General features: G+C 42.8%; 1 protein-coding gene across 1 annotated transcript in view; it reads right to left on the minus strand.

The window, feature by feature from the left end:
• The window catches only part of LOC307126562 (NACHT, LRR and PYD domains-containing protein 3-like), a 99,852-nt gene that overhangs the window by 66,273 nt on the left and 7,177 nt on the right, over positions 1-26,402 (minus strand). The window contains exons 2-5 of the mRNA XM_079817159.1: positions 19,482-19,556; positions 19,278-19,406; positions 6,654-6,701; positions 4,012-5,803 (exon numbers count right to left, since the gene is read on the minus strand). Coding sequence (XP_079673285.1) covers positions 4,012-5,803; positions 6,654-6,701; positions 19,278-19,406; positions 19,482-19,536 — 2,024 coding nt within the window. The 5' untranslated portion in view covers positions 19,537-19,556. The remainder of the gene's footprint in view (positions 1-4,011; positions 5,804-6,653; positions 6,702-19,277; positions 19,407-19,481; positions 19,557-26,402) is intronic.

Consider the following 26,402-nt stretch of genomic DNA (forward strand, 5'->3'; position numbering starts at 1 on the left):
GGAACGCAGATATGACGCAATCGACAGGCGACTCCCTCAAACGAATAGCTCACACGTCCCGGTTCCTTGGTTAAAATAGCAATTTCTCACGATTTACAAATGGTTGGAAACATTTGGGATATTCTAAGTACTCAACTGAACAAAATATATAACACTGGCCTAGTGGTTTTTGGATATTTTACTGCAAAAATCTTACATAGTTCATCTTTAAATTATGTTGTTTTGAAAAAAATTTATTTAAAATTTGTCACCATTTCTGAACAACCATATGCCGTAGCGGAAAACAAGCCATTAGAATGAATGCACATAGACCTTTTTAGACGCTTTATCTTTACTCTTTGTCATGATTACGATTTATTTTTGCTTGGTGCAGTCCCGAAAAGTTGCCATGTGGCGTTCTGCACCTCTAGTGAGTTAAAAAACCCTGATATGAAGTTTTATACTGCCGAATAAACAGAGGGAGCCGTTCGTCAATCCCGAAAGCCTGTGCAATACGTCCATTACAACTAAACATTTGCATTACACGATGCTGGTATTATTTTAAAGATTAAAAAAAGAGATTTGATTAATTGCAATGGCAAGTTTGTTGAACAAAACGCTAATAAAGTCATACTTGGGACTCAATTTATTGTTAAAGCAGTTTATCATGATGAGCGATCACAGCCACATAATGCGTGAGGTTCTTAATGTACAAAACATTCAAAAGTCATCTTTATTTCATGATGAGAAGGGCTGGGCTCATGCTTTTGCTTCAAGCTGATAGTCACATATGTACGACACTTGTACATTTTCTCGTCAAAATGCAGCAGCTCCCACAAATATTACACAACATAATAGTCTTTTGATGAAGATGGTTGCTATAAAAAAGTAAATAAAAAACATCGCTATTGTCAGTCATTGTAATAATATTGTGACACTGACAACATACTGTCAACTCCAAATATACATTTCATAGCACAAGACACGTTTTATGATTTTTGAAAAAACGTTAAATGTATGCAATACATACTTTTAATCCATTAAATTGAGGAACACTGAATTAACGTCTTCATGGAAAGACAAGGCATGTCATACCTATTTGGGGTTCGGCGGAGCAGCCCGAAGTATTTTGATGAGAAAATTAAATCTCTGGCCATTGATTCCGTTGGGTCGTTATCAGTCACAGATACTGTACGGACAATCTGACCCAATATGGCTCAGTTTTTCTATAGCTCTTGCTCTGTCGAGCGGCAAAGCAAAAAGTGATTCTACACCGGCTAAACTGGGTTAACCCCATGCATTTACATTGTGGGGGAATGGACTGTTTTCCCCCATGCCGACTCCGCCCCCACGACACGCCCCAGCTATGACACAACGCCGACCAAGTCTATACACAACAAGTTTAAGTTATATTTTAAGGTTTTCTTTCTGTTCAAAACATTAAACAGTATGTGTAAACAAAAAATATAGGCCTAAAGAACAATAGCATTATAAGCAAGCAGCACGAGCGGGGAAAAAACGTTAATAAAGCAGAGCACGCCAGTTATCGCGCAGAACATACATATACACTTGAGTCGCTATATCTAGTTATTGTGTTTATATTGTTTCATATGTTCATGTTGAGAAAAAACGATAATATCATGTGGTTGATATTATTTTTGTGTGAAAAAATTACAATTAGCCAATTACATTTTTGGCTAAAGGTGTGTTGTAATGCAAGCATTACTGAACATGTACCGAGTAAAATATTACTGAAAATTGATTAGTAATGCCTTACAATACTGCGTTACAGCAAAAAGTAATATGTTACTGTAATGCATTACTTTTGTAATCCATTCTTAAATTTGAATTGATGTCAAAAACAGGATCTAGAATTAATTTGAATTTGAATTAAAGGAAACAGAATTGAAATTCAATAAAAATTCAAAGAAATTAATATACATGTCCATCTTGCCATAGCTTCCTCTGCACCTGTTGAGAATCTTTAGTGTTGCAGGAAAGATCTTCAGACCAGAATGGTGCAGACTCGATGATAAAACATTAGAGGAGCTATTGAGAATTAGATTAAAACAGTGTTGCTCAGTGAGTTTTGCATTGGAATGAATGATAACTGCATTTACAACGAATTTGTGTTTTTTGATTACTTTGAAATGAAAATAACATTGGAACAAAACTAATTAAACAACATTGAGGGGGTCATTTATTTCAAGAATTTGATCCTTATATTTTAGAACAAAATATTTGCAGGGTTGAGGAGTGACTACACTGTAAAAAAATTAATCATGGGTCTTGTAATTTTCACTAAGGTGATAATTAAAAATAGTGTGAATATTTTCTTATGAAAATTGTGGTTCAGTGTTGTATAGAAAATATTGAGAACATTTCACTAATAAAACCAAGAGATACATTTTCCAAATTTTTAAAGGAAATGTAAGCAATTTTTAGGCTTCAATCGAAGAACCGATTAAGCTGATAAAATGAAGGAAAATAAGGTTACCTATTTATTTTAAGAGCATTAGCTCAATTGTGCAGTTTTATTTAGAGACACCATTGTTAGTTCCCAGCATGCTTTGCATATGGCTGGACATGGAGAGTTAATTATGAAATTAAGTGTTATTTAATGTGTTTTTGAGTGAAGGGAAACATCTGTTAATGTTTAATGTTCAGTTATGTTTGACATTTGAAAGAATTTCTATTATGTTTAAATTTTGATCGTTACCATTGTGCAGAGGAGTAGAGCTTATGGTTAGGTTGTGATGTGAATAACTACAAGTATTATTATTATTATTATTATTTTGAAGCATGTTGCTTTGATCAATGAGCAATAACTTTGATAATGCTAGTGCAATAACAAGTTTGTTTCTACTTGTGCTGGCAGCAAATAGTCTATTAATTGTAAAACACAACTCAAAGTCAAATATAAACAGGTCATTTGCATTTACTCTAATTTATACCTTTTAAAAAAATCAACTTAATTTAAAAAAGCAGATTCCTCTAATAAAATTAAATTCATCATGTGCTATAGACTAAATAATTTAGGATTTTTTTTAAAATTTATTCAGGTAGATACCGCAAAAAAAAAAAAAGAGTAAAAACTTATAAACTACTTAAGTATTATGTGTAATGTTGTTACCATATTTTTTTAAGTAGTTAGTGTGTCATATTTTTTACAGTGTAGTTACGTGTAATGAAATTATGTTATTAAATTACAAACTTGTTGTAATTGTATTTAGTTGTATTACTGAGGTAAAATGTCCAATTCAATTAGTTACTAATCATATTGTAGGAAATTGCTTTGTATTGATAAAGTAATCCAAAGAAAGTAATCCAAACCACATTAATAATGGGTAATTTATAACAGTAAGCAATTTAATTTCCAAAGTAACCTTCCTAACACTGAATGTGTGTGAGATTCAACACATTCTTTCTGTTGTGTGACTGTGTGGAATTTCTTTAAATTGTCATTAATTTAATTCCACTTCCTGTCATTCCAATTCCAATTCAACTTCCTGTGGGGCGGAGCCAATTCAATTCAAATTCCAATTCATGAATTGAATGGAGGCCAATTCTGAAATTCAGAATTTTGCACAAGCCTGCTCCCAACACTGGTGACCAAGCACAATCAACTTATTAACACGCTCCACAGCTCCACCCAGTGGATTTGGTTATAACTGTGAGTTTTAGAGGGATTTATCATGGATTCACTGCATATACGGCCAGCAAAGCAACGTAGTAAAATTCGAATAGTATTTTTATTTTTCGAATATTGAATATTCGACTATTCATGCACACCCCTAATGCAAACACCGTGCGAGCATCACTACGGGAAGCAGAAAGTGTCCGACTTCACGTCTCCGTTTTCAGCTTGTCTCCGCCTGCACGCAGTGGTGTAAAGTAACAAATTACAAATACTCTTGTTACTGTAATTGAGTTGTTTTTCTCAGGAATTATACTTTATTAAGTAGTTTTAAAACAGTGTACTTTTACTTGAGTTAAACTTTTGATTAAACAACGATCAGTGAAATTACTCACAGGGCTTTTCTGCAGCATCTCACAGCTGGAAGGAGTTTTGTGTAGCCAGCTGGTGATGACGTGAACCTCTTTGGGTTGAACTCGTCCAGCACCTTCTCTGACATCAGCAGTACATAGGCCAGCACTGTGCACATTGAAGATGAGAGTTTCTTTCCTGGATGTGCATCTGAACTGAGGTATCTCTGGATTTCCTCATATAATGAATGATCATTGAGCTCAAGTAAGCAGTAGAATAGGTTGACTGAAGCTTCATCTGAGATGTTCCTGTGTAGTTTTTGTTTAATGTATTCAGTTGTTTTTGTGATGCTCTCGGTGGTGTCTTCAGTGTCTGTGAAGAGGCCTTTGAGCAGGTTTTGACTGGATTCCAGTGAAATTCCCATCAGAAACCGCAGGAACAGGTCCAGATGTCCTCTCTGACTCTTCATTGCTTTATCAACAGCCTTCTCTAGTAGCTCCTGCAATGTGATATTTTCTTTGGGCTCATCAAAGAAAAACTGAAGCTCCTGCATGTCCTTCTTCAGGTAGCAGAGGAACACATGCACTGCAGCGAGGAACTCTTGAGCACTCAGATGCACAAAGCAGAAGACTTTTCTCGCATAAAGGCCATGCTCCTTCTTAAATATCTCAGCAATCATTCCTGTGAACTCAGTGTCTTTACTCACATCAATATCACATGCTTTCAGATCTTCCTCTTTGAACACAATGTTTTCCTTCTTCAGCTGCTCAAACGCTAGCTTGGCTAACTTCAAAATCATTTCACTATTTGATTGCAGGTTCTTTTCACATTCTCTTTCTTCTTGTTCATCGTACTTCTGGTTCTTCATGTCCATCTGTATCAGCAGGAAGTGCATGTACATTTCAGTGAGTGTTGTGCTGATGTTCTCTGTAGTGTTCTTGATATCCTTGAGAATATTCTGAAGTACGGTGGCCGTGATCCAGCAGAACACCGGAATGTGGCACATGATGTAGAGACTACGAGATGTCTTAATGTGTGAGATGATTCTGGAGGCCTGAGTCTCATCTGTGATTGTCTTTCTGAAGTACTCCTCCTTCTGTTGGTCAGTGAATCCTCGCACCTCTGTGAACAAACCCACATACCGAGGAGGGATCTGATTGGCTGCTGCTGGTCGTGAGGTCACCCAGACGAGAGCTGATGGAAGCAGCTTCCCTTTGACCAGACTTGTGAACAGCACGTCTACAGATGATCTTTTCTCAGCATTGTTCAATGTTCTGCTTTTAAAATTCAAAGGCAGACGACTCTCATCAAGTCCATCAAATATAAATGCTAGCTTACATTTCTTATATAACCTTGATTTCTCCAGGTCCTCCAGTTCAGGATAAAATTCCAGCAGAAGCTCGTGGAGACTGAAATCTTCATCTGTCATTAAGTTAATCTCTCGGAATGGAAGCAGGAACACACAGTCTATATCCTGATTGGCTGTTTCTTCTGCCCAGTCCAGGATGAATTTGTGCACAGAGACAGTTTTTCCGATGCCAGCGACTCCCTTGGTCAGCACAATCTTTTCCTCATTGTTTTCCATTAATAACGTAAATATATCATTGCATTGGATTGGTTTGTCCTGTGTTTGTTTTTGTTTGTTCTTGAAAGCATCATCAATCTTCAGAATCTCATGTTCCTGATTGACATCTTTCATATCTCCCTCTGTGATGAACAGTTCTGTGTAAACAGCCTTGAGATGCACTTCATTTTCTTTCTGGCAATCAAAAATACGTTCTGCTTTCTTCTTCATGTTGGCTTTGTGAGTTTCAAAGAATTTCAGAATTAAATCATCTGTTGTAAAAGATTGGTGTACGTAAATAAAACATTTTATTTAAAAAAAGAAACATGACAAAGCTGTCACATCAGCATCATCTGATGATCTGAAAATGTATTCAACATATTGTAATTAAATTACTGTTGAAAGTATTACAGCCTAAAGGCCTCAGATCTTCCATTTAATTCACTACATATTGATAAATATATTAAAATCATGGAAGTGAATACCCTTAAGCATTCAAGGCACCCATATATATATATATATATATATATATATATATATATATATATATATATATATATATATATATATATATATATATATATATATATATATAGTGTTTTAATGCCTAATTTGTAAACTCAGTACAGAGGACAGGGTTCATTGGTTAGTTCTGGTGATACAGTACATCACCCCTCACAGTTAACCTCTGTTCTAATATTAAGGCCTCCCACCCTGACCTGGCAATGTTCAGATTTAAAAAGTCATAAATAATCTTACACTAACTCTGATTTATAAAGTGAAAATTGTGAAAAACCATCCATTCATAGACTCTGCCTTTAGTGTGTTCACAGACATTTAGGATGAAACACACAGGTTTTCTGTACATTAGGCCCCTGGACTGGTGTCCATATTCAAAATACACCCGACCTGTTTAAATCACTTCTGAAACACTTTAAATAGACTAGTTCAGACTGCACAGACTGACACTGAGCAATCACCAGATCATGTTCCTGCTCATGACAAACAGTGAATGAACATGTTGAGTGGGTGAAAATAAACAGACCAACACTAACAGATGCTAACAGAACACTACCTGGCAGTCATGTCTATTGGTGTTGGTCGACACTGTTGAGACTGTACCTTGCTCTTCTGTGAGTTTCTCTGCTGTCTTTGGGATTGTTTGTGGCTCTGTGAGGAGAGAGAAAAAAATGAGTAAAATATACAGATACACAAAAGAAAATATTAAAACTAAAGCATGTCTGCCTATGTACAATTTGACCATAAAATGAACTGTGAGATTTAGCGGCCTCATACACCCCTCACTTTAGTTTTCTTCCTGAGTGTAATATAAGTCACCACTCACTTCATTATGCTCAGTCACCATAGAGAATATGTACGAGAGAAGAAATGTCACAGCCTCTTTTGTATTTTTCTGTAACGTAGTGAAAAACAACTCCTTGTATGTTTCTTTTCCTCTTATTTCTACCCACCTTGTTCCTGTTTTTCTTTGTTCAAGGTTATATTCCATATTTGTTATTTCAGACTGTGAAATGATTCCTTCTATGCTTTTATGTCTGTGCAACCTCTGAAGGGCAGCATCTGGGATGGGTTGTCACTTTTTTCTAAGGGAAGTATAAATTGTGTATACTACTAAATCAAGATTTGGGACTCTGTCATGTGGCGCTTATTCCCACAGCCGTGCAGACGCAGACCATAGACGACTGAGAGGGAGCACTGAAATTAGACACAGTGGGCCTCATTCATGAAACACCAGCAGAACGAATTTGTGAGTAAATCGTTCGTAAAGCCTGTCTGACGTCATTTTTCGGATTCACGGAAATTTTCGTATTTTCAAAATGTTAGTTGGTATGAAAGAAATGTACACCTGCTCCCTACGACGTGTAAATGGTGCGTAAAACAATTGACCGGTCTGTGTTCTAATTTAGGAAAACTAATGACTGCACGTTGATGCACTATGAACCATAATAATATTACACAAGTTTGCAGTCTTTTTTTCCAACTGTTCAACTTTGGGTAATAGGCAGCGCTCGTCACTGTCACTTTTTACCTAGCCGTCCAATCACAGTGGAGGAGGGGCGGGACGAATGCTACACCGACCAATCATCCCACTTGTACAATGACTGAGCAACAATGGATTAATATTGCGTTAATAATGAGTTCCCTTTCAGTCGGTCACTACGACGTACGTCGGTATTACCGACGAATTGGGATCACTTTAGAGAGCCCCTATCAGCTTCGAGATTTAGAGAACAGGCCAATGGGCCATTGGCATGCGAGATTTGCATCTCGCGCTCCGCCCCGCGCCGCGGGTATAAACAGGAAGCGAGAGCATCGCACTGACGTCATTCACTTCGGAGCCGAACGCCGTTGATGAAGCAAGCCTGCTTTTCTAAAAGAAAGCCTATCTGCCAGAGAGATGCTCCAGAGAACGAGAAGGACGCTCTGTGTTGGCGAAAAGGCACAATCAGCGCGACCGCATGTTCACCGCTGCATCAGCATAACAAACTGCTGTTCTCACAGCAAAAATCTCACAGTTTGGTGAGGGCGTTTGTTTCAGTGAGTGCACCACAGGACTGCACTTACCACCTGTGTGTTGCCGGGGTCTTCCCCTGGGTGCTTCAGCACTGTTTAAAGAGCGTTTCCTCACAAAAGAGCAACACGGGTGCGACACTGCGTCTTTTTCAAGATGTCATTCCACTCGTGCGTTTCTGGATGCGGTTGTTTCCTGTCCTGACGGCCACGATCCCTCTCGCATAAAAATGTTGAGACTGTGTCGTGGGTGATCTGTGTTCTCTCAGGGGAACGGGATCACGTCGACGCGCTGGTCATCTCGCCTTCCGCGTGAGGGTTTGAGTGTTCAGCGCGCCGTGTGCCATCTGGGTGCCGGGTGACAGCGCGGGTTGCCACGGCAGCTCAGCGCACGTAACTCAGCGCGTACGCATGTTGAGACTGTGTTTGTGGGTGGTCTATGCTCTCTAATGAGAGCATAGCCACGTCGGCGCGCTGTTCGTCTTGCATTTTTCATAAGGGCTTGAGTGTTCAGCACGCCGTGTGCCGTCTCACGGCCACGCCCACTGTCTCACATGTCTGCTTACAGATTGGATTGCTGGTCCTTAAAAAAAATAAAAAAATAAAAAAGGGACCTAGCGTTTCGTTTGGGGCTCTAGCAGAGGACAGATGTCAATCGCTGCATCGGAGAGAGGGCTGTTATGTGTTGAAAATGAAGATGATGCTGAGATTCCCACTATAATAGTGGGCGCTCGTGCTGAATCCGATTCATACTCGACAGCCATGCTTTCCCGGGTGGCTGAGGCATAGTGCAAAGCATAAATCGCCTTGCCTGCCCCTTGCCTTTCCCGGATGTGCATTGGAAGGCTTTTGCATTGTGGAACTATTGGTGCCAAAATATGGAACACCAATAGGGCCATAATCTGTATAAAGTTTTACTCTCTCTCACTACCCTCATCGGTGGGGTGGCAGTGCCACCTCCGCCCTGCTTAGGGCACGAGGGTAGTTCTCAGCCGAGGTTGAGCTGCGCACAGCGCTGGCCCTTGGCTAGACGATGTCCAGAAACACCATTGACCTGGATTTGGTTCGGAACTGTTCTTCCCCCGGAGGAGGGCCGGGTGAAAACCATTAGTAATTCTATTCCGCCACTGGGGTTAAAAACAGCCAGTGGTACCCAAAAAAAAATATATATATATATATATATATATAAAAAAAAAAAAAAAAGAAGAACAGTTCCAATATCTCTGGGTCTCGGGAGTTCAGGAATGGCAGCGTGTGACGCTACAAGCCTCGCCGCCCTCATTCCCCTCTCCACAAGAGGGCGAGAATGGCAGTGTGTGACGCTACAAGCCTCGCCACTCTCATTCCTCTCTTCTCAGCGGTGTGTTGACGACAGTGCGCGACGCTAAGCCTCGCCGCTCTTGTTCCCCGCTGAGGAAGGAGGTGAGGCAGACCGTGTGCAACACCACAAAGCCTTGCCACGCTCAGCCCCTCCTTCATTTGGAGAGCGCGCTGGGCGGTGTACAACGCTCCCATACCTTGTCAGCCTCTGGTGCCTCTCCAAATTGCCAGCAGGGGGTGCCGGCTGTGGGAACGCACTCAAGCGGCCTTCCCACACTCGCACACCCCCTCAGCGGATGCATGTCGTGTGTCAGACCCAGACCCCTACACGGACCACTCCCATGTCGTCCTGGGGTCCCTGCATTCCGCCTCGGTGCCCTGCTGCGGGTACGTCTGTGGTACCGATTACCCCGCTTGTTCGGTCTCTGGGGGCCTGGCTAGCGCTCCCCAGCCCGTCTCGCTGGGTCATCTGTACCATCAGACTCGGCTTGCGATTCAGTTCGCCCGGCGTCCGCCCAAGTTCGGGGGCGTTCACTTCACGTCTATTGCGTGGGTGGATGCCCCCGTGCTTCAGGCGGAGATCGCTGTCCTACTGGCGAAGGACGCGATAAAGCCGGTCCCTCCAGCCGATATGAAGTCCGGGTTCTACAGCCTGTACTTCATTGTACCCAAGAAAGGCGGCGGGTTACGGCCAATCTTGGACCTGCCTTACTTGAACTGTTCCCTCCACAGGATGCCGTTCAGAATGTTAACGCAGTACAGCGGTTCCACTGAAACAATTTCAGAGGCTCCTGGGGCATATGGCAGCAGCAGCCGCAGTAACGCCACTAGGGGTGCTCCATATGAGACCGCTTCAACACTGGCTACACGACCGAGTCCCGAGATGGGCGTGGTACAGCGGGTCCCTCCGTGTCCAAGTGACGCAGAGATGCCGCCAAACCTTCAGCCCGTGGTTGGACCCTTCATTTCTACGGGCAGGAGTGCCTCTAGAACAAGTGTCCAGGCATTCTGTTGTCTCCACGGATGCCTCATCCACGGGCTGGGGTGCCACGTACAACGGGCTTGCAGTATCGGGTCTGTGGACGGAGCCCCAACTGCAATGGCATATCAATTGCCTGGAGTTGCTGGCAGTTCGTCTTGCTCTCAGCCACCTCAAAGGGTCGCTCAAAGACAAGCACGTTCTGATCCGGACGGACAGCACTGCGGCCATTGCGTACATCATCAAACAGGGTGGTCTACGCTCCCGCCGCATGTCCCAACTTGCCCGCCATCTCCTTCTGTGGAGTCCGAAGCATCTGAGGTCCCTTCGTGCCATCCACATTCCGTGCCCGCTCAATCGTGCGGCCGACGAGCTGTCACGGTTGCCCGTGCTGCCCGGGGAGTGGAGACTCCACCCTCAGGTGGTCCAGCTGATTTGGAGTCGCTTGGGGCCGCACAGATCGATCTGTTTGCCGCCCCGACACGACCCACTGCCAGTGGTACTATTCCCTGACCGGGGGAACCCTCGGCACGGATGCTCTGGCACACAGCTGGCCCCAGGGCCTACGCAAATATGCGTTCCCCCCCCAGTGAGCCTTCTTGCACAGACACGGTGCAAGGTCAGGGAGGACGAGGAGCAGCTCCTCTTGGTAGCTCCGTACTGGCCCAACAGGACTTGGTTCCCGGAACTAGTGCTCCTCGCGACAGCACCTCTTTGGCCCATTCCTCTGAGGAAGGACCTCCTGACTCAGAGATGCGGCACCCTGTGGCACCCGCGTCCGGACCTCTGGAAACTCCATGTCTGGTCCCTGGACGGGATGCGGAGGTTCTAGGTGACCTACCGCAAGCGGTAGTTGACACCATCACTTCCGCCAGAGCCCCCTCTACGAGACGGCTATATGCGTTGAAGTGGAACCTGTTCGTCGACTGGTGCTCTACTCACCGAGAAGACCCCCGAAAGTGTTCGGTCAGATCTGTTGGGGACACAGTTTTAGACCCAGAGACCAGATATGTTGAATGAAGACCAGGAGTCAAGAGTTAGATTAATTAAAGACATATTTACTGAAGAATAGTTTGCAGTTTCATCAGCAGAAGCCAGCGCCAAAGTCTCTCGTGGAATCGCCGGCCAGACTCTAACTCACAGAGAATTTTGCCCCACCAGTTATACTGGTTACAAGGACATTGATTACATCAACAATAACAGATGGCCTAAGCCTTAATTCGCTACGGAGACCTAAAAGTCTAAACATTTGTCACACATGTACAGGGAGTGCAGAATTATTAGGCACGTTGATTTTCTGATCATATTTTTTTTCCAGGCACATTTGACCAATTCCAAACCACAGTAATCATTATAACTACTATTGATTTAGTATTTAATAATGTATAAGTGATATATAATTGTTCATGAAGGCTGGAAATGAAAATCACCTTATATTCAGGTGTGCAGAATTATTAGGCATGTTTTCTTTTACAGATAAATTGAGCCAAAAAAGAGATTTAACTCAGACTGAAAAGTCAAAAAGTATTAAATGCCCATGAGAAGGATGCAATACTAATGCAATACTAGACATTGCAGTTAAGGCGTGACCATTGGACAGTGAAATGCTCGTTGTGTCAGCAGGGTCAGACAAAAACATGTGGCGGAGAAAAGACACCTATTAACCGCAAAAGAATTAAAGGTCCCATGGCATGGCATTTTTCTATTATTTTTATAGTGTTTCCTGAGGTGTACTTATATTGTTAGTATGATTTTTACATCATAAAATGTCATAATTTAGAAATAAAAGGCATTTTGTCTATACTGCTGTTTGCCCTGTGGCTGACTGCCCTGTTTCAAGAGGCGTGTCAGCTGTGAGACTTCAGTAAAAACGCCCACTGTTGTGATTGGCTGACATCTTTGCATTTGAAATGAGCGGAGGGGCGTGGTTTAACGAGGTCTACGACGCACGAGCTGCTGCCAGAGAGACGGATGGACCTGAGTTCACTTCTCATCAGTTCTCTCAGCATGTCTCAGTTCAGGGTGAACTGTTGTAGTTACTAGAATATACTTCAGGTTATTAGTTTATTTCTAGTCGGAGGGGCTGTCACTCATGTCAGAAAGTTAGTAACTTTAGTAACAGAAAGTTAGTAACTTCTAGGATCAGCACTGACTCGAGACGCGAACTGTTTAGAACGATTCAGTCCGATTTGGTGAACTGGTTCGGTTCACTAAAAAGAACCGATTCAAAAGAATGATTCGTTCGCGAACCGGACATCACGGAGACGGAGCGATTGCTAACAAAGTTATTTATAGTAACTACTGAGTTGTGAGAGCGCTGTCTGTCAGCGCGAGTTTATTGTGTTTGTGTCTGAGAGTTCTGAATAAACACGAGTCCCAGTCACGCCGAGTCCGTCTTCATCATTATTCTACCAACTTTGTAACACATGCAATGTAAGTTACCATTACAGCGAGATGAACGAGTTAGTAAGTTTGATTAAAGCATTATTTCTAGATATGTTCCAATCATATCAAAAGCGTCAGTGACGCGCATTGAGTAACTTACACAGCGCAAACAAAGACACAACAGCAGTAATCGAATGTAATCCAGTTTATTGTGGGGAAAGCTGGCTAGCCTAGCCGGATACCCTCACGCTTACCCCCCTTCTGCTTAATCTCACGCCGCGTTTGGTGCCTCCGCTCTCCGCTGTGGGCCAGATGCAGTACTGGGGGTCGGGGATGTTGAAGCCCGAGCTTCGGCGTGCGTGAGGTTTATCTCCGATGTTGAGCAGAAACTCCCGACTGTATGCACATTTAAGAACAGATAGACGCGACGAGGACGTACAAAAACACTGACTCACAAGATAGAAAACACCGTTCTGTCGGGAGAGAGAGAAGCCGCAGTGTGTGCACGAATAATAAATAATTAGCTACACATAAGATATCACTGATCACAGATCAGAAGGAACTGAAAAAAAGACTTCTGTTTTCATTTGTACATCCAAACACTGAGAAACTGCCAGCGTTCACTCGTTCACAACCCATGATCTCTCGAGTGTTTGCATGGGCGTGCCAGATTCTCTGGGTGGAGGAAAGGGAGGTAACCGTTCCTGCTTGGACGTCAAACCAGGAGACTTCAGGATTGGCTCGCCTGGCCTGTCATTTTCTCAAAGGCAGAGAAAGACAGCCAGAACTCGGGTTTACACCGATCAACATTTCTATCCACTTGGGGACAATATTCAGGCTAGGGGAACTCATATTAATGTTGAAATACCTCATAAAATGAAAATTTCATGCCATGGGACCTTTAAGAATTAAGGTGAAGAATTAAGGGTGAAACCATCAGGAACCCTTTAGTCTCCAGCGCCACCATTTTCCAGAGCTGCAACCTACCTGGAGTCTCCAGAAGTGCAAGGTGTCAGGATCTCAGAGACTTCAGTTAGGTAAAGAATCCTAAAAAAGGACCCCCACTAAATAAGAATCATAAGCTGAAGTGTTGTAAAATACATGAAGCCTGCTTTTTTATAGGCTTTATAGGTTTTATAGGTTGAGAATGACTCTTGAAGGACCAGCTCCTCATCCTCTAGTACCACTGTTTGAAGAATTCATCTGCCAGAATCTGGCAGTACGTTTTGGGAGTTCATTTTAGTCCATCCTGAAGTCCGTTTTGCAGAGATGGACTAAAAATGAACTCCCAAAACGTACTGCCAGATTCTGGCAGATGAATTCTTCAAACAGTGGTACTAGAGGATGTGGTGCTGGTCCTTCAAGAGTCATTCTCAACCTATCTGTCCATAAAGCCTATAAAAAAACCTTCTTCATGTATTTTACAACACTTCAGCTTGTGATTCTTATCTAGTGGGGGTCATTTTTTAGGATTCTTTACCTAACTGAAGTCTCTGAGATCCTGACACCTTGCACTTCTGGAGACTCCAGGTAGGTTGCAGCTTTGGAAAATGGTGGCGCTGGAGACTAAAGGGTTCCTGATGGTTTCACCCTTAATTCTTCACCTTAATTCTTAATTTTTTTGCAGTTAACAGGTGTCTTTTCTTCACCACCTGTTTTTGTCAGATCCTGCTGACCCAACGAGCATTTCACTGTCCAATGGTCACGCCTTAACTGCAATGTCTAGTATTGCATTAGTATTGCATCCTTCTCATGGGCATTTAATACTTTTTGACTTTTCAGTCTGAGTTAAATCTCTTTTTTGGCTCAATTTATCTGTAAAAGAAAACATGCCTAATAATTCTGCACACCTGAATATAAGGTGATTTTCATTTCCAGCCTTCATGAACAATTATATATCACTATACATTAATAAATACTAAATCAATAGTAGTTATTAGGATTACTGTGGTTTGGAATTGGTCAAATGTGCCTGGAAAAAAAATATGATCAGAAAATCAACGTGCCTAATAATTCTGCACTCCCTGTATAGATATGCCGGAATGGCGTAGTTTAGTCAGGATGCTCGTCACAACATCAATCCCACAAGGGTAAGATTGGCCTCGGACGTTGTAAAGGGCGCCTGCCTGTCGGGAGGGGGGTCAGGCCCCGATCAGATAGCTCCAACAAACCTGCACAGAACTTGTAAAGATGCACACACATACAAGCACTAGGGTATCACACTCTAGTTAATGTCAGGGGATTATGACCGCTTATCTAGAGAACACTCAATACCCAAACAACGACTCCGTCATAACTATCGCGAGAGGGAGCCATACATGGCTGGAGGTCACCCCAGAGCATCTGGGGAGACTAGTTTAATACTACAAAATCATCCTCAAACTAAATATATAAAGGTATGAAATCACACAGAATTACAATCATCTCTAGATTACATATGAAAGCAGAGAAAGAGATATTTATTTTGATTATCCTTGATTATTCAGGTTATGGATATAATAAAAAGAATATTTGAAAAGGATATGTGTATAAAAGAAGAGACAGGTATTTGACCTGCCGCTTCACCTGCTGCTTCAGATCTGTGCTCTCTTTCTTTTCTTCAAGACGGGTTGGAGCGAAAGCTGTCTCCCTCCACCCTCAAGGTGTGTGTTGCCACTATAGCCGCAATCATGACCTGGTTAATGGTGAGTCCTTAGGCAAGCACGATCTGATCGTCAGGTTCCTGAGGGGGGCGAGGAGATTAAATCCGCCTCGCCCTCCCTCTATACCCTCTTGGGACTTGACTCTGGTGCTGACTGCACTACAGAGACAACCCTTTGAGCCTCTGCAGTCAGCTGAGTTGAAAGTTCTGTCGTAAAAGACAATACTCCTGACTGCGTTGGCCTCCATCAAGAGGGTAGGGGACCTGCAGGCATTTTCGGTCGACGAATCGTGCCTGGGATTCGGGCCAGGTGACTCTCAGGTAACCCTGAGACCCCGGCCTGGATATGTGCCAAGGTTCCCACTACTCCCTTCCGGGACCAAGCTGCAAGCGCTGCCTTCGGAGGAGGCAGACCCAGCCCTGGCTTTTCTCTGTCCAGTTCACGCCCACGCCCTATGTTGACAGAACGCAAAGCTTAGGACCTCAGAGCAGCTCTTCGTCTGTTACGGAGGACAGCAGAAGGGAAAGGCTGTCTCCAAGCTGAGGATGGCCCACTGTATAGTGGATGCCATCGTCTTGGCTTATGAAGCCCAAGACGTGCCCTGCCCGCTCGGGTTGAGAGCCCACTCCACTAGGGGTGTTGCTTCTTCCTGGGCGCTGGCTCGTGGCGCCTCGCTGACAGATATTGTAAAGCTGCGGGCTGGGCGACACCTAACACGTTCGCTAGGTTTTATAGCCTACGTGTAGAACCGGTGGCTTCTCGTGTGCTCGCTTCCCATAGTCAGCTTCACTCAAGTGCCCGTTCTAAGTGTCGGCTTGCTGCGCCATTCCCTTCCCCATGGAACGGATACGTGCGCTTATTTCTCCAGTCGAGATCCCCAGGATTGGCGAACGCTGTTGAGTCCTCCGCACCCCTCGGCAGTCGGATGTGGCGGAGCGTCCGACGCCAAGTCTGGCACTTGTATGCATTGGTGGAACTTGTGTCGGACTGGGGTCCGTATGTCGTGACCCCTACGGCGGTCCCATACGTGTATTCTCCACGGTACAGCTCCCTACGGCGAGCTCGTGTCTTTCCCTTGGCAGAGTTCCTCTGCCGTCTCAGTTCGGTGTCGTCCCCCGCCTGTATAGGCCGGGGCTACCTCTGGGACTTCTGTATGTTGTGCTGCCCACGGCCAGCCCATACGTGTTCTCTCCACATGGTAACTCCCTCCGGGCATGATGTGGCTCCCGCAGCATCCTTCGGGCACGCTTTCCCAGCGTTATCCAATAAGTCTGCTGAATGGGTCTTGCGGAACAGCAGTGTGACTCTCCCTGCATGAATCTCCCCGCCCGCATCAGAACGGGGTCTGAGGGGCTCTCGCTGGGCGCTAGAAGTGGTAGTAACTGTGGCGTTTTCTATAGGGATCCCAATTTGTCGGTAAAACCGACGTACGTCGTAGTGACCGACTGAAAGGGAACGTCTCGGTTACGTATGGTAACCCTCGTTCCCTGAAGGAGGGAACGGAGACGTACGTCCCGTCGCCACAGTTCCTTACCATCACTGCATGGCCGAGTCACTAGTTCGGCTCCTCAGTGAAAAACGTCAGTGCTCTCGCTTCCTGTTTATACCCGCGGCGCGGGGCGGAGCGCGAGATGCAAATCTCGCACGCCAATGGCCCATTGGCCTGTTCTCTAAATCTCGAAGCTGATAGGGGCTCTCTAAAGTGATCCCAATTCGTCGGTAATACCGACGTACGTCTCCGTTCCCTCCTTCAGGGAACGAGGGTTACCATACGTAACCGAGACGTTAATATTGCTGGTTACTGCATTTTTATATTCAGTAATATTCTTCAAAATGAGATACTAGTAACACATTACTGCCATGGGTATTTGGTATCATAGCAACCAAAGTATCTCAGCTGGAAAAGTGCCACCCGCTGGCCGTTTCAGAAGAGCACCTGGCATTTTTTATCTTGCTAAAATGCTTTGGTGGACACACATAATTTGATATTTATTGTTAGGCATATGCTAGGCATAAATCTCTTTAGCTTATGCAATATACTGGAGTCAAACCAGAAGGAAGTCCAGAAGATTTCACAGCGTTCCTGGACACGTAATTTGCGTAGTTGTAACTCATGGGCTAATTATGAATGAGCGTGCATGTGCGTCCTATTTACGAATGTTTGGATTCATTAATACTATACACACGTTTAACTACCGAATCCGTGGTATACGAAGTGTTTCTGAATCCGGAGAAGAGTTTTCGTAAAGGTCCATTTTACACGCAAGTGTTCTCAAATAGAATAAAATAACATGTGACTCTATTTTAGAACACTTGATGGTCATCTAATCAAAATGTTACAGTGACTCAAAGAATCAAAGACTTTATATAAAGGGACCTTGATCGAATGCGTTTCTGATGTATGTTTCTGTCGGCTGCATGACGATACAGTTTGCTTTCTCGTGTCAATAGCTTTAAATATGACACTTCACTGCATAACGACTGCATAAAAGCGTCCAGCTGGATATAAACTAAGCGAAATAGATGCTAACAAACATGACCTTAAACATCTGGATCAGACTTTCGTGTGTTTTGTCACGTTGTTTTAACAGCTTGAGGTACTAATGCTAGCATCCTCTCAGCTTCGACGGCATTAATGCTGCATCTCGTCAATGAATTAATAACTTTACAGTGATAGGAAAACTGTCACGGGTTGGATGGCTTAGAAAGCACACGATAATGTAGATGTTGATAGATGCAAAGTCTTTAATCAAAATAGCAAACTCAGAAGGTTTACGACCACGTTCACACAGACAATAACCGACGAGGACAGAACAGAACGGGGTGCATAAAGACACATAGTACACAAGGACACTAAACAGGAACAGCTGGACAGACATAATTATAATTAATTAATAATTTGTTACATTTATATAGCGCTTTTCTAGGCACTCAAAGCGCTTTTACGTATAGAAGGGGGAATCTCCTCAACCACCACCAATGTGCAGCATCCACCTGGATGATGCGACGGCAGCCATATTGCGCCAGAACGCCCACCACACACCAGCTGATTGGTGGAGAGGAGACAGGGTGATGAAGCCAATCTGTATTTTGGGGATGATTAGGAGGCCATGATGGAGAGGGCCAATGGGCAAATTTGGCCAGGATGCCGGGGTTACACCCCTACTCTTTATCGAAGGACATCCTGGGATTTTTTAATGACCACAGAGAGTCAGGACCTCGGTTTAACGTCTCATCTGAAGGACGGTGCTTGTTACAGTATAGTGTCCCCATCACTATACTGGAGTGTTAGGACCCACACAGACCACAGGGTGAGCACCCCCTGTTGGCCTCACTAACACCTCTACCAGCAGCTTCCTGGTTTTCCCAGGTACTAACCAGGCTCAGCCCTGCTTAGCTTCAGTGGGAAACCAGTCTTGGGCTGCAGGGTGATATGGCTGCTGGACATTAATTAATCAGACACCAAAGCAACTAATGAGAACTAATATAGACATGACAGAAACGACAAAACAGAACATAAACGTGTACTGTAGTGTATAACACACCGTTTTGTTGTCTATGTTTTAAATCAGTTTAAGAGAGTCCCGCTCTCAGTGCACAGCCTCACGTGTCAGCGCTACAGCACCGGACGCAACGCGGACAATGAAATCAACTGTGCTTGAGCGAGCACTTGTTTGCACATGCTTTCTTGCATTTTTCTGAATTTATTTTGTAGTAAGTAACGAATATGCTTTGAGTAAAAGTATACATTTTATTTAGGAAATGTAGTGGAGTAAAAAATATAAAAACTCAAGTAAAGTACAGATTCTCCCAAAAATACTCAAGTACTGTAACAGTATTATTACTTTGTTACATTACACCACTGAAGCACAGCTATAGTGACAGTACCGTTTCCAGCAGTGTTGTAGTTGATGGTCATTGATGTGATGGTGTTTCCAGCGAGTGCAGGAGCATTTACAGTCGCTCCCGTCTGAGCATCAACACGGACTCCAGTGCTAGCGCTGCTGCTCATCTCCACTGGAACAGAGACAGAGATTAATCACATTTCCTCAATGACAACTTTAACATTACTGATATTCTTTCCTTCATTACCTTTCTTGTCTTCTGACTCATCTAGTGTGTTGTGATGCTGATCAGCAGATGCCATCGTCCTTCACTGACTCACCGCTGTTGGACATGAGAAAAAGGTTTAGCTGTTACCAGGCACTTTATACAAATAAACAAGACACTATTTGAAAATACACAAGTAAATAAAATATAGTCACAAGCGGAAATTGTATGACGAGTTATTAAATGTCTCTGTATGGATGTTCTATTGTATGTGCTATATCAAAAGATCTCATCTACTCTCATGCACAACCTTTCCTTTCATTACTCTCATCAAACACGACGCTCTCTGCAGACACACTCTCACCTGAGATTCTCAAGCAATGCCAAGTGTGCCAGCACTGATAAAGCACGACACCTTCAGCTCCACACATCATGCTTACACATTTTGTGTTAATGCTCAAAATTTGTTTTTTTTTAATTACTTTTTTATTATTATTAAAATAATATTATTATTGTGTTATTATCAGGACCCAAAAATATTCCCCAATTATACATTATATTCAACATTAGTTTATTGAAGTGATGTCACTGAAACTCTGTAAACATAATTGTTTTACGCATTACTCGCGCTTTCAGTGCAGGCAGCATCTCTCCAGGTGCTCGCTATGTCCCGCTATTAATGCACTATACATATTTAAGAATAAACCGTCTAAAGCGCTTCAAATGTTTCAAAAAACATGTCAAAAAGACTATTCCCAAACTGTAAATGTTTAGCTCATCCAAAAATTGTAATTCTGCCTTTATCTTCATTTGTGTTTGAAAGTTAAAATGAAACGGCATGAGAGTGAGCACATGATGACAGAGATTACATTTTTGGTTGAATTATACCTTATAAATACAGTAATTTGAGCCTTGGATAAAACAATATATCGCAAATGATATTGTTTACATCAACGATACATATCGGCACATTTTTATATCGCGATACATCGAATAACGATATATCATTACACCTATAGTGAATGCCAAAGTGTAGTGGAAATTAATTTTGCTTTATGCAGAATGTTTATTTTATATTATGTATGTGTTTGCATTACAACATGTGTCAGACGAGACAAGCTAAAATTGTGTTTGCAAACAAAAGGTGTTACATGTCTACATCCTGCTGTTTCTGAAGTGGCTGTGGTCTGTCCGGGGCCTAGAGATGAGAGATGGTTTTTGCCTCCTTGTATGGTACATGTTATCTTCAATTGTTATTTTGCAAAACAGGAGCACAGCAGGGTTCACCACTTACCCCTCGTAAGATGTATATAAGGAAGCCAGGGCTCTCAAGTCTCACGCATTGGGCATGAGACACACGCATTTCAACCCGTTCACACGCTCACATGCCACACCTTGTATTTCTCACGCAAAGAAATTTCCAGGATAATGCCCACCAAGTTGCGCCGCTATTAAGAGGAATCTATGGCGGCATTTTAATGCCATTAATAACCGAGCGCACAACTGATGCTTGCTCGCGCAGTAAATCACTCCAGCAAGAGAATAACAGATCTACACATGAGGAAACGGCAGCCCGCGAGCTCCTTTTAAACCCGTGCGCGCGCATGACATCTCCTCTGCGCACAAATCAAGCCCTTGCGAGCTTGGACACGACTCGCAGCCAAGGGGGTAATCCAGACCCCGGAAACCGTACCTTCCATAGGCCATTGCTAACCAATCCATCACCTGCTGTTAGCATCCCATTGACTCCCATTCATTTTGGCCTCACTTTGACAGTGAATATCTTTACATCTGAGGCGTTTAAAGACTCCATTCGTCCATTGTTTATTTCTAAACAAACACGACAATGTATAAAAGGCTCCATTACCTTGTATCTTACACTATCGCCCCGTTGAAGCTGTTTTTGTAAAATATAGGCTAACGATTGCGTCATAACCACGCGACTGTGTCGCGCTGTTGAGCAAATTACGGTATAGACCCGAGGAGAAGCTCGTAGGCAATCTTTTACTGTCTATGAGGCAATCGGGGGGACGTGGAGGCTCTATTTACTCTGTCTCTGCAAGATTCGGTGATTCAGATTTCACTTTGCACAACTACTAGAAGATTTGCCAATGTCGGACAGGTTGCTCACGTCACATCTACGTCGTCAAGCTCAGTCTGAGGCTGCGCAGTACATCAGCCATCAGGAAGTGAGTGCTTCTATCTGACTTCAATTATCTCCGTTGAAGTCTATGGGTTCGCTCTGTCCATTTCTTTTACTGTCTATGTTTCATCAACTAATTGCCTGTTTATTTAATAAATTAGAAGCAAACCAGAAACGCCGGGAATAAATTGACGTGCGTAACGAATCCACTGGCCATGTTTCCGCGGCCTTTGAGTAGCCATAAGGCTGAAACTACAGCGTCTTTCTGTTTTTAATACATTTGTTGAATATATGTCTTAATTACAGTAGGCCTATTATAGTTAGTTAATATATTTGTGGCTGCACTGGGGTCCGTTATTTACTAGTTCTGAGAACTTCATAAATGTGGAAAGTTATTAAATAGCTGTAAATATGATTCTTATTTTTTTCAATAATTGTTCTTATTATTATTAATAAAAATGGGTATGATCATTCATGCTTTGTACTGTAACTGTAACTGCAACATTTCAATGGGTTAGTGCTGAAACCCTTTTATACTTTATTTAATGGAAAATATATTAACCACTCAAAACTGACAAAGAATGATAAGAAAAAGCACACAACTCTTGCTTACTGAAATGAACAAGTGATTTATCTTTCATCCAAAGCAACATGAAGCAATTTTGAATTTAGAATCATAGTTACAACTATTTAATGGACACTTTTCACATTTCTGAAGTGATATAATTGTGGCTGGGTAAACAACATAGATTTAGTGGAAGTATAGTGGTAATGTAGCGGTGAACTACAACAATATGTATTCTCATTTTCCCCAGTAGCTACAGCTCCATAAAAATAATAAATAAAGTTAATATAGTATCTGGTAAGGACATATTATATTAATAATGCAATCGGTCAGTAAATAAAGTTCAACTCTCTTGCATCTGGTCCGTCGATGAAGCCATGTCTTTTGCATGTTTTACAAAAGGCGTCCATTCACAACTGACTTCCGGAAAAACGGGATTGACCAGTGACATTTCAGGTTACAATGAAATAAGTAAAGTCCTGCCCCACGACTGGCAAAAATAAAAAGTTTTTGTGCGAACAAAATAGAAGCTCGAGCGTGAGTGGGGGGAATGATGACACGCGTGCTGCGAGTAGTGTCCAAGCTCGCAAGGGCTTGATTTGCGCGTAGAGGAGATGTCATGCACGCACACGGGTTTAAAAGGAGCTCGCGGGCTGCCGTTTCCTCGAGTGTAGATCTGTTATTCTCTCGCTGGAGTGATTTACTGCGCCAGCAAGCATCAGTTGTGCACTCGATTTCCACATAGAGTTCAGAAGGCCCTGCCACGCACCAGCCAATCAAATAAAAAATATAGCTACCGAACAGCCAATCAGAAAAAAGCATTGCTGTATCCGGGTAAAATTTAGATATTCCCGCAACAACAACGTTTACATTCTGCCACCTACTGGTGGTTTAGTTTAATGTTTTCTTTCCAACATTTCTTATTTGTATATTCAAAAATATTTAAAACAATCTCATAACATTTTTCAGTGTAAATTATTTAATTTGATTGGCAACAGCCCTACAGTGTCTTATTCTAATTTAATTTATAGATCAAATTTAAGAATATAAAATGAAAGCTGAAGCATAGCCTATATTTAATAAGATTATGGGAAAATGCCCTTCATAAAAGGTAAAAATATCAAAGATATGCAGATTTAAATATCTTTAATATTATTATGTTCAAAGCTGATTGAACACTGGTGAGACTATTGCTTCAGAATAAAATATATTTACAACCCAGTAAATTCTGAAAAAAAACTAACAAAAATTGAATTACATTGCATTGAAATCATCAGCCATTGTGATGACTGGTACTTTTAACAGCCATTCAACATTTGTACTGCTATTGAACATGTGCTCTCTGAAGTAAAACAAAAACATGCGAGTGTCAGCTCGCATGTGAGCTGGTGGCACCCGCATGTACGACATACGTGACAGGAAGCTTGTGCTCACAATGGGAGTTGTCTACATTTGAGAGGTATTTCTACATTTCTACAAATCTGTTGTGTTTAACACTTTCAGTTAATTGTTTTTTAAAAGTTAAACAGTTAAAAGTGATGCTGCTTATCATCTTGTGACAGGATTCACGTGTGATTCCAACCCCATCATACAAATGGTAACCTTGATAAATGTGGCGGCTGAAACATCGTCATTTGAATATCATGCCACTAAAAATTCATGCTTTATAAACCTGACCCCTGGAGTTTACAACACGGAGAAATGTAACCTGGTGTTGTGTAATATTCAGTTCCTGTGAAAAACTGTTCCAGTGGGTGGAGTATACATGAATATTCATATTTCCCTTGTTGTGGGCGTGGCCTTGAGACAATGCGCAAGCAAATGGAACTGAAAATATTTGTGCACGCTCCTCGAATCGCAACTCGTTTCATGAATTATTTCTTCAAGATAACGAAGATTCAATGTTAAGCAATCAGGCATTTTCAGGCATTTGGGAATCACAGAATTTATTTTTCAAAATATGCATGAGTCATACAACTTTGAAATCAGATGAGGGCATCAGAATTGTTATTTTTGAACAACTAATCCTTTTAAGTGGACCCTCAAAAGAGTACATCATGTTTTTCTCTATTGTATTTAGGTAACAGTCAAATGCAGTTTAGAGAATCTAAGATAAAGAACTAATAATACATAATTAATATATAGTTTTATTAACTAATTGTTTTGTCAGCCAAACTCTGTTGACCTAAAATATTTACTTGAAGTCCTCTTGAGAAGTTAATATTTCAATAATTTAACAACACACTTTCATGTTCACAGTTCTCTGATGTTGGTGACAGTGTTGGGGGTAACGAGTTACAAAATAACAGATTACAGTAACTGTTCTGTCCCTCTGTTTCAATAGTATTGCATTAATTATATAGTGCATTTCTTTATTTTCCCACTAGGGGTCAGTATCTCTTTTAGAGTTTGGGAGTGCTTCTTCTGTTTTACATTGCGTGCACGAGACGGCGCTCAGTGTTTAGGGAGCAGGCAAAAAGTTTGTCACACGCGGTGAGAATGTCCAGAGGTGTTGAAATGCCATAATCTTTTTACAAGAAAAGTCAGAAAAGAGAGAAGTCTTCAGTAAAGACACTTAAGAGAAAAATTGTGTCTTGTCGTTCCTGGAACCACCTTCTTTACTGCATGTTTAGCTCGCTGCATAGGCTGAGTAGACACACACTCAACCGAGGGCAGAAGAGTAAAAAGATTATCTACCTATCAAGCACCCAAGATGTCTCAGCCTGAAGCTACACCGCCTTTATCACAGATGGTGGCCCGGTCGGAGTGCTTCTCGCGTTCTTCACGCCGTTCGTCCACCAGCCAAGCTGCAGCACAAGCCCGAGCAGAAGCAGAAGCCGCCCGCACCAGAGCACAGTACGCCAAACGCCAGATCGACATGGAGGTTGAGAAGGCTCGCATTGAGGCAACGCTTAACGCTCTGAAGAAGGAGGGTGAGGCTGAAGCGGCGCTTGCTGCAGCTCATGTCCTGGAAGCGGCAGCAGACGAGGAGCACCACCCCATCGACCTCATTGAGCAAGGCATCTCCCCAAAGACGCCTCCTTCCATCAGACGTGCTCAAGATTATGTAAATGCTCACTTCGCCAACTCCAGTCTGCAAGTGAAAGAAGAGAAGCCTGACACAGGAAAACTGGTCAGTCATAACGACTCTTGCCATCTACAACCGAGCCAAACACCAGTCGCTTCCTCTCCAGGTGAACATCTCACTGATTTTGTAGACAGGGAACGGCTGACGTCCCCTCCTACACACATGAAAATTGACTTTTCACCCCAGCATAGACCCTCAGCGACTCCACGGACTGAACTGTCTGATCTAGCAGCCTATCTAGCACGCCGTGATATGCTGACAGCGGGATTCAAGGTTTTCGACAACCGTCCTGAGTCCTACCTGTCCTGGAAGTCCATCTTCTTCAACGCCATAGGAGGCCTCAACCTCAAGCCTAGCGAAGAGCTTGACCTTCTTACCAAGTGGCTCAGCGGGGAGTCACTTCAACACGCTCTGAGGATCAGGGCGGTCCATGTCAACAACCCACAAGCAGGCCTCCAACGTTTGTGGCAACGCCTAGATAAGAGTTATGGCTCTCCCGAGGTTGTCGAAGCATCACTCTTCCAACGCTTACAGACTTTTCCAAAGGTATCCAATAAAGATACTCAACTGCTGCAAGAGCTTGCAGATCTTCTGTTAGAGTTAGAGTATGCACAAAGTGAAGGTTATCTGCCAGGCCTTAGCTTTCTTGACACCCCAAGGGGGATAAACCCGATAGTGGAAAAGCTCCCTTTCGGACTCCAGGAGTCATGGGTGAAACAAGGGACAAAATACAAAAGGGAAAACGGTGCAGTTTACCCACCTTTTTCATATTTTGTTCAGTTTGTAAATGACTATGCTGAAATGAAAACAGACCCTAGCTTTATGTTACAAAGTTCAAACATAGTAGCTCCAAGAGTTGACAAGACAGTGGTAAAACCAGCCAGATACAGAGTTCCTGTTGCAGTGAATAAAACAGATATCAGTCAAGCAAACAGCACAGCTCAAACATTCGTTCTCAATCCAGACAAGCAATGTCCTATTCACCACAAGCCCCATTCACTTGCAAAATGCAGGGGATTCAGGTCAAAAACACTGGACGAAAGAAAAGGTATTCTCAAAGAACACTCTATTTGTTATAAATGTTGTTCCTCCACAAGTCACAGAGCTAAGGACTGTAGAACCATTATCCAATGCTCAGAATGTAATAGTGATGTGCACGTGTCCGCC

The sequence above is a fragment of the Gobio gobio genome (assembly GCF_949357685.1).
Source record: "Gobio gobio genome assembly, chromosome: 5".
Classification (NCBI taxonomy): Eukaryota; Metazoa; Chordata; class Actinopteri; order Cypriniformes; family Gobionidae; genus Gobio; species Gobio gobio.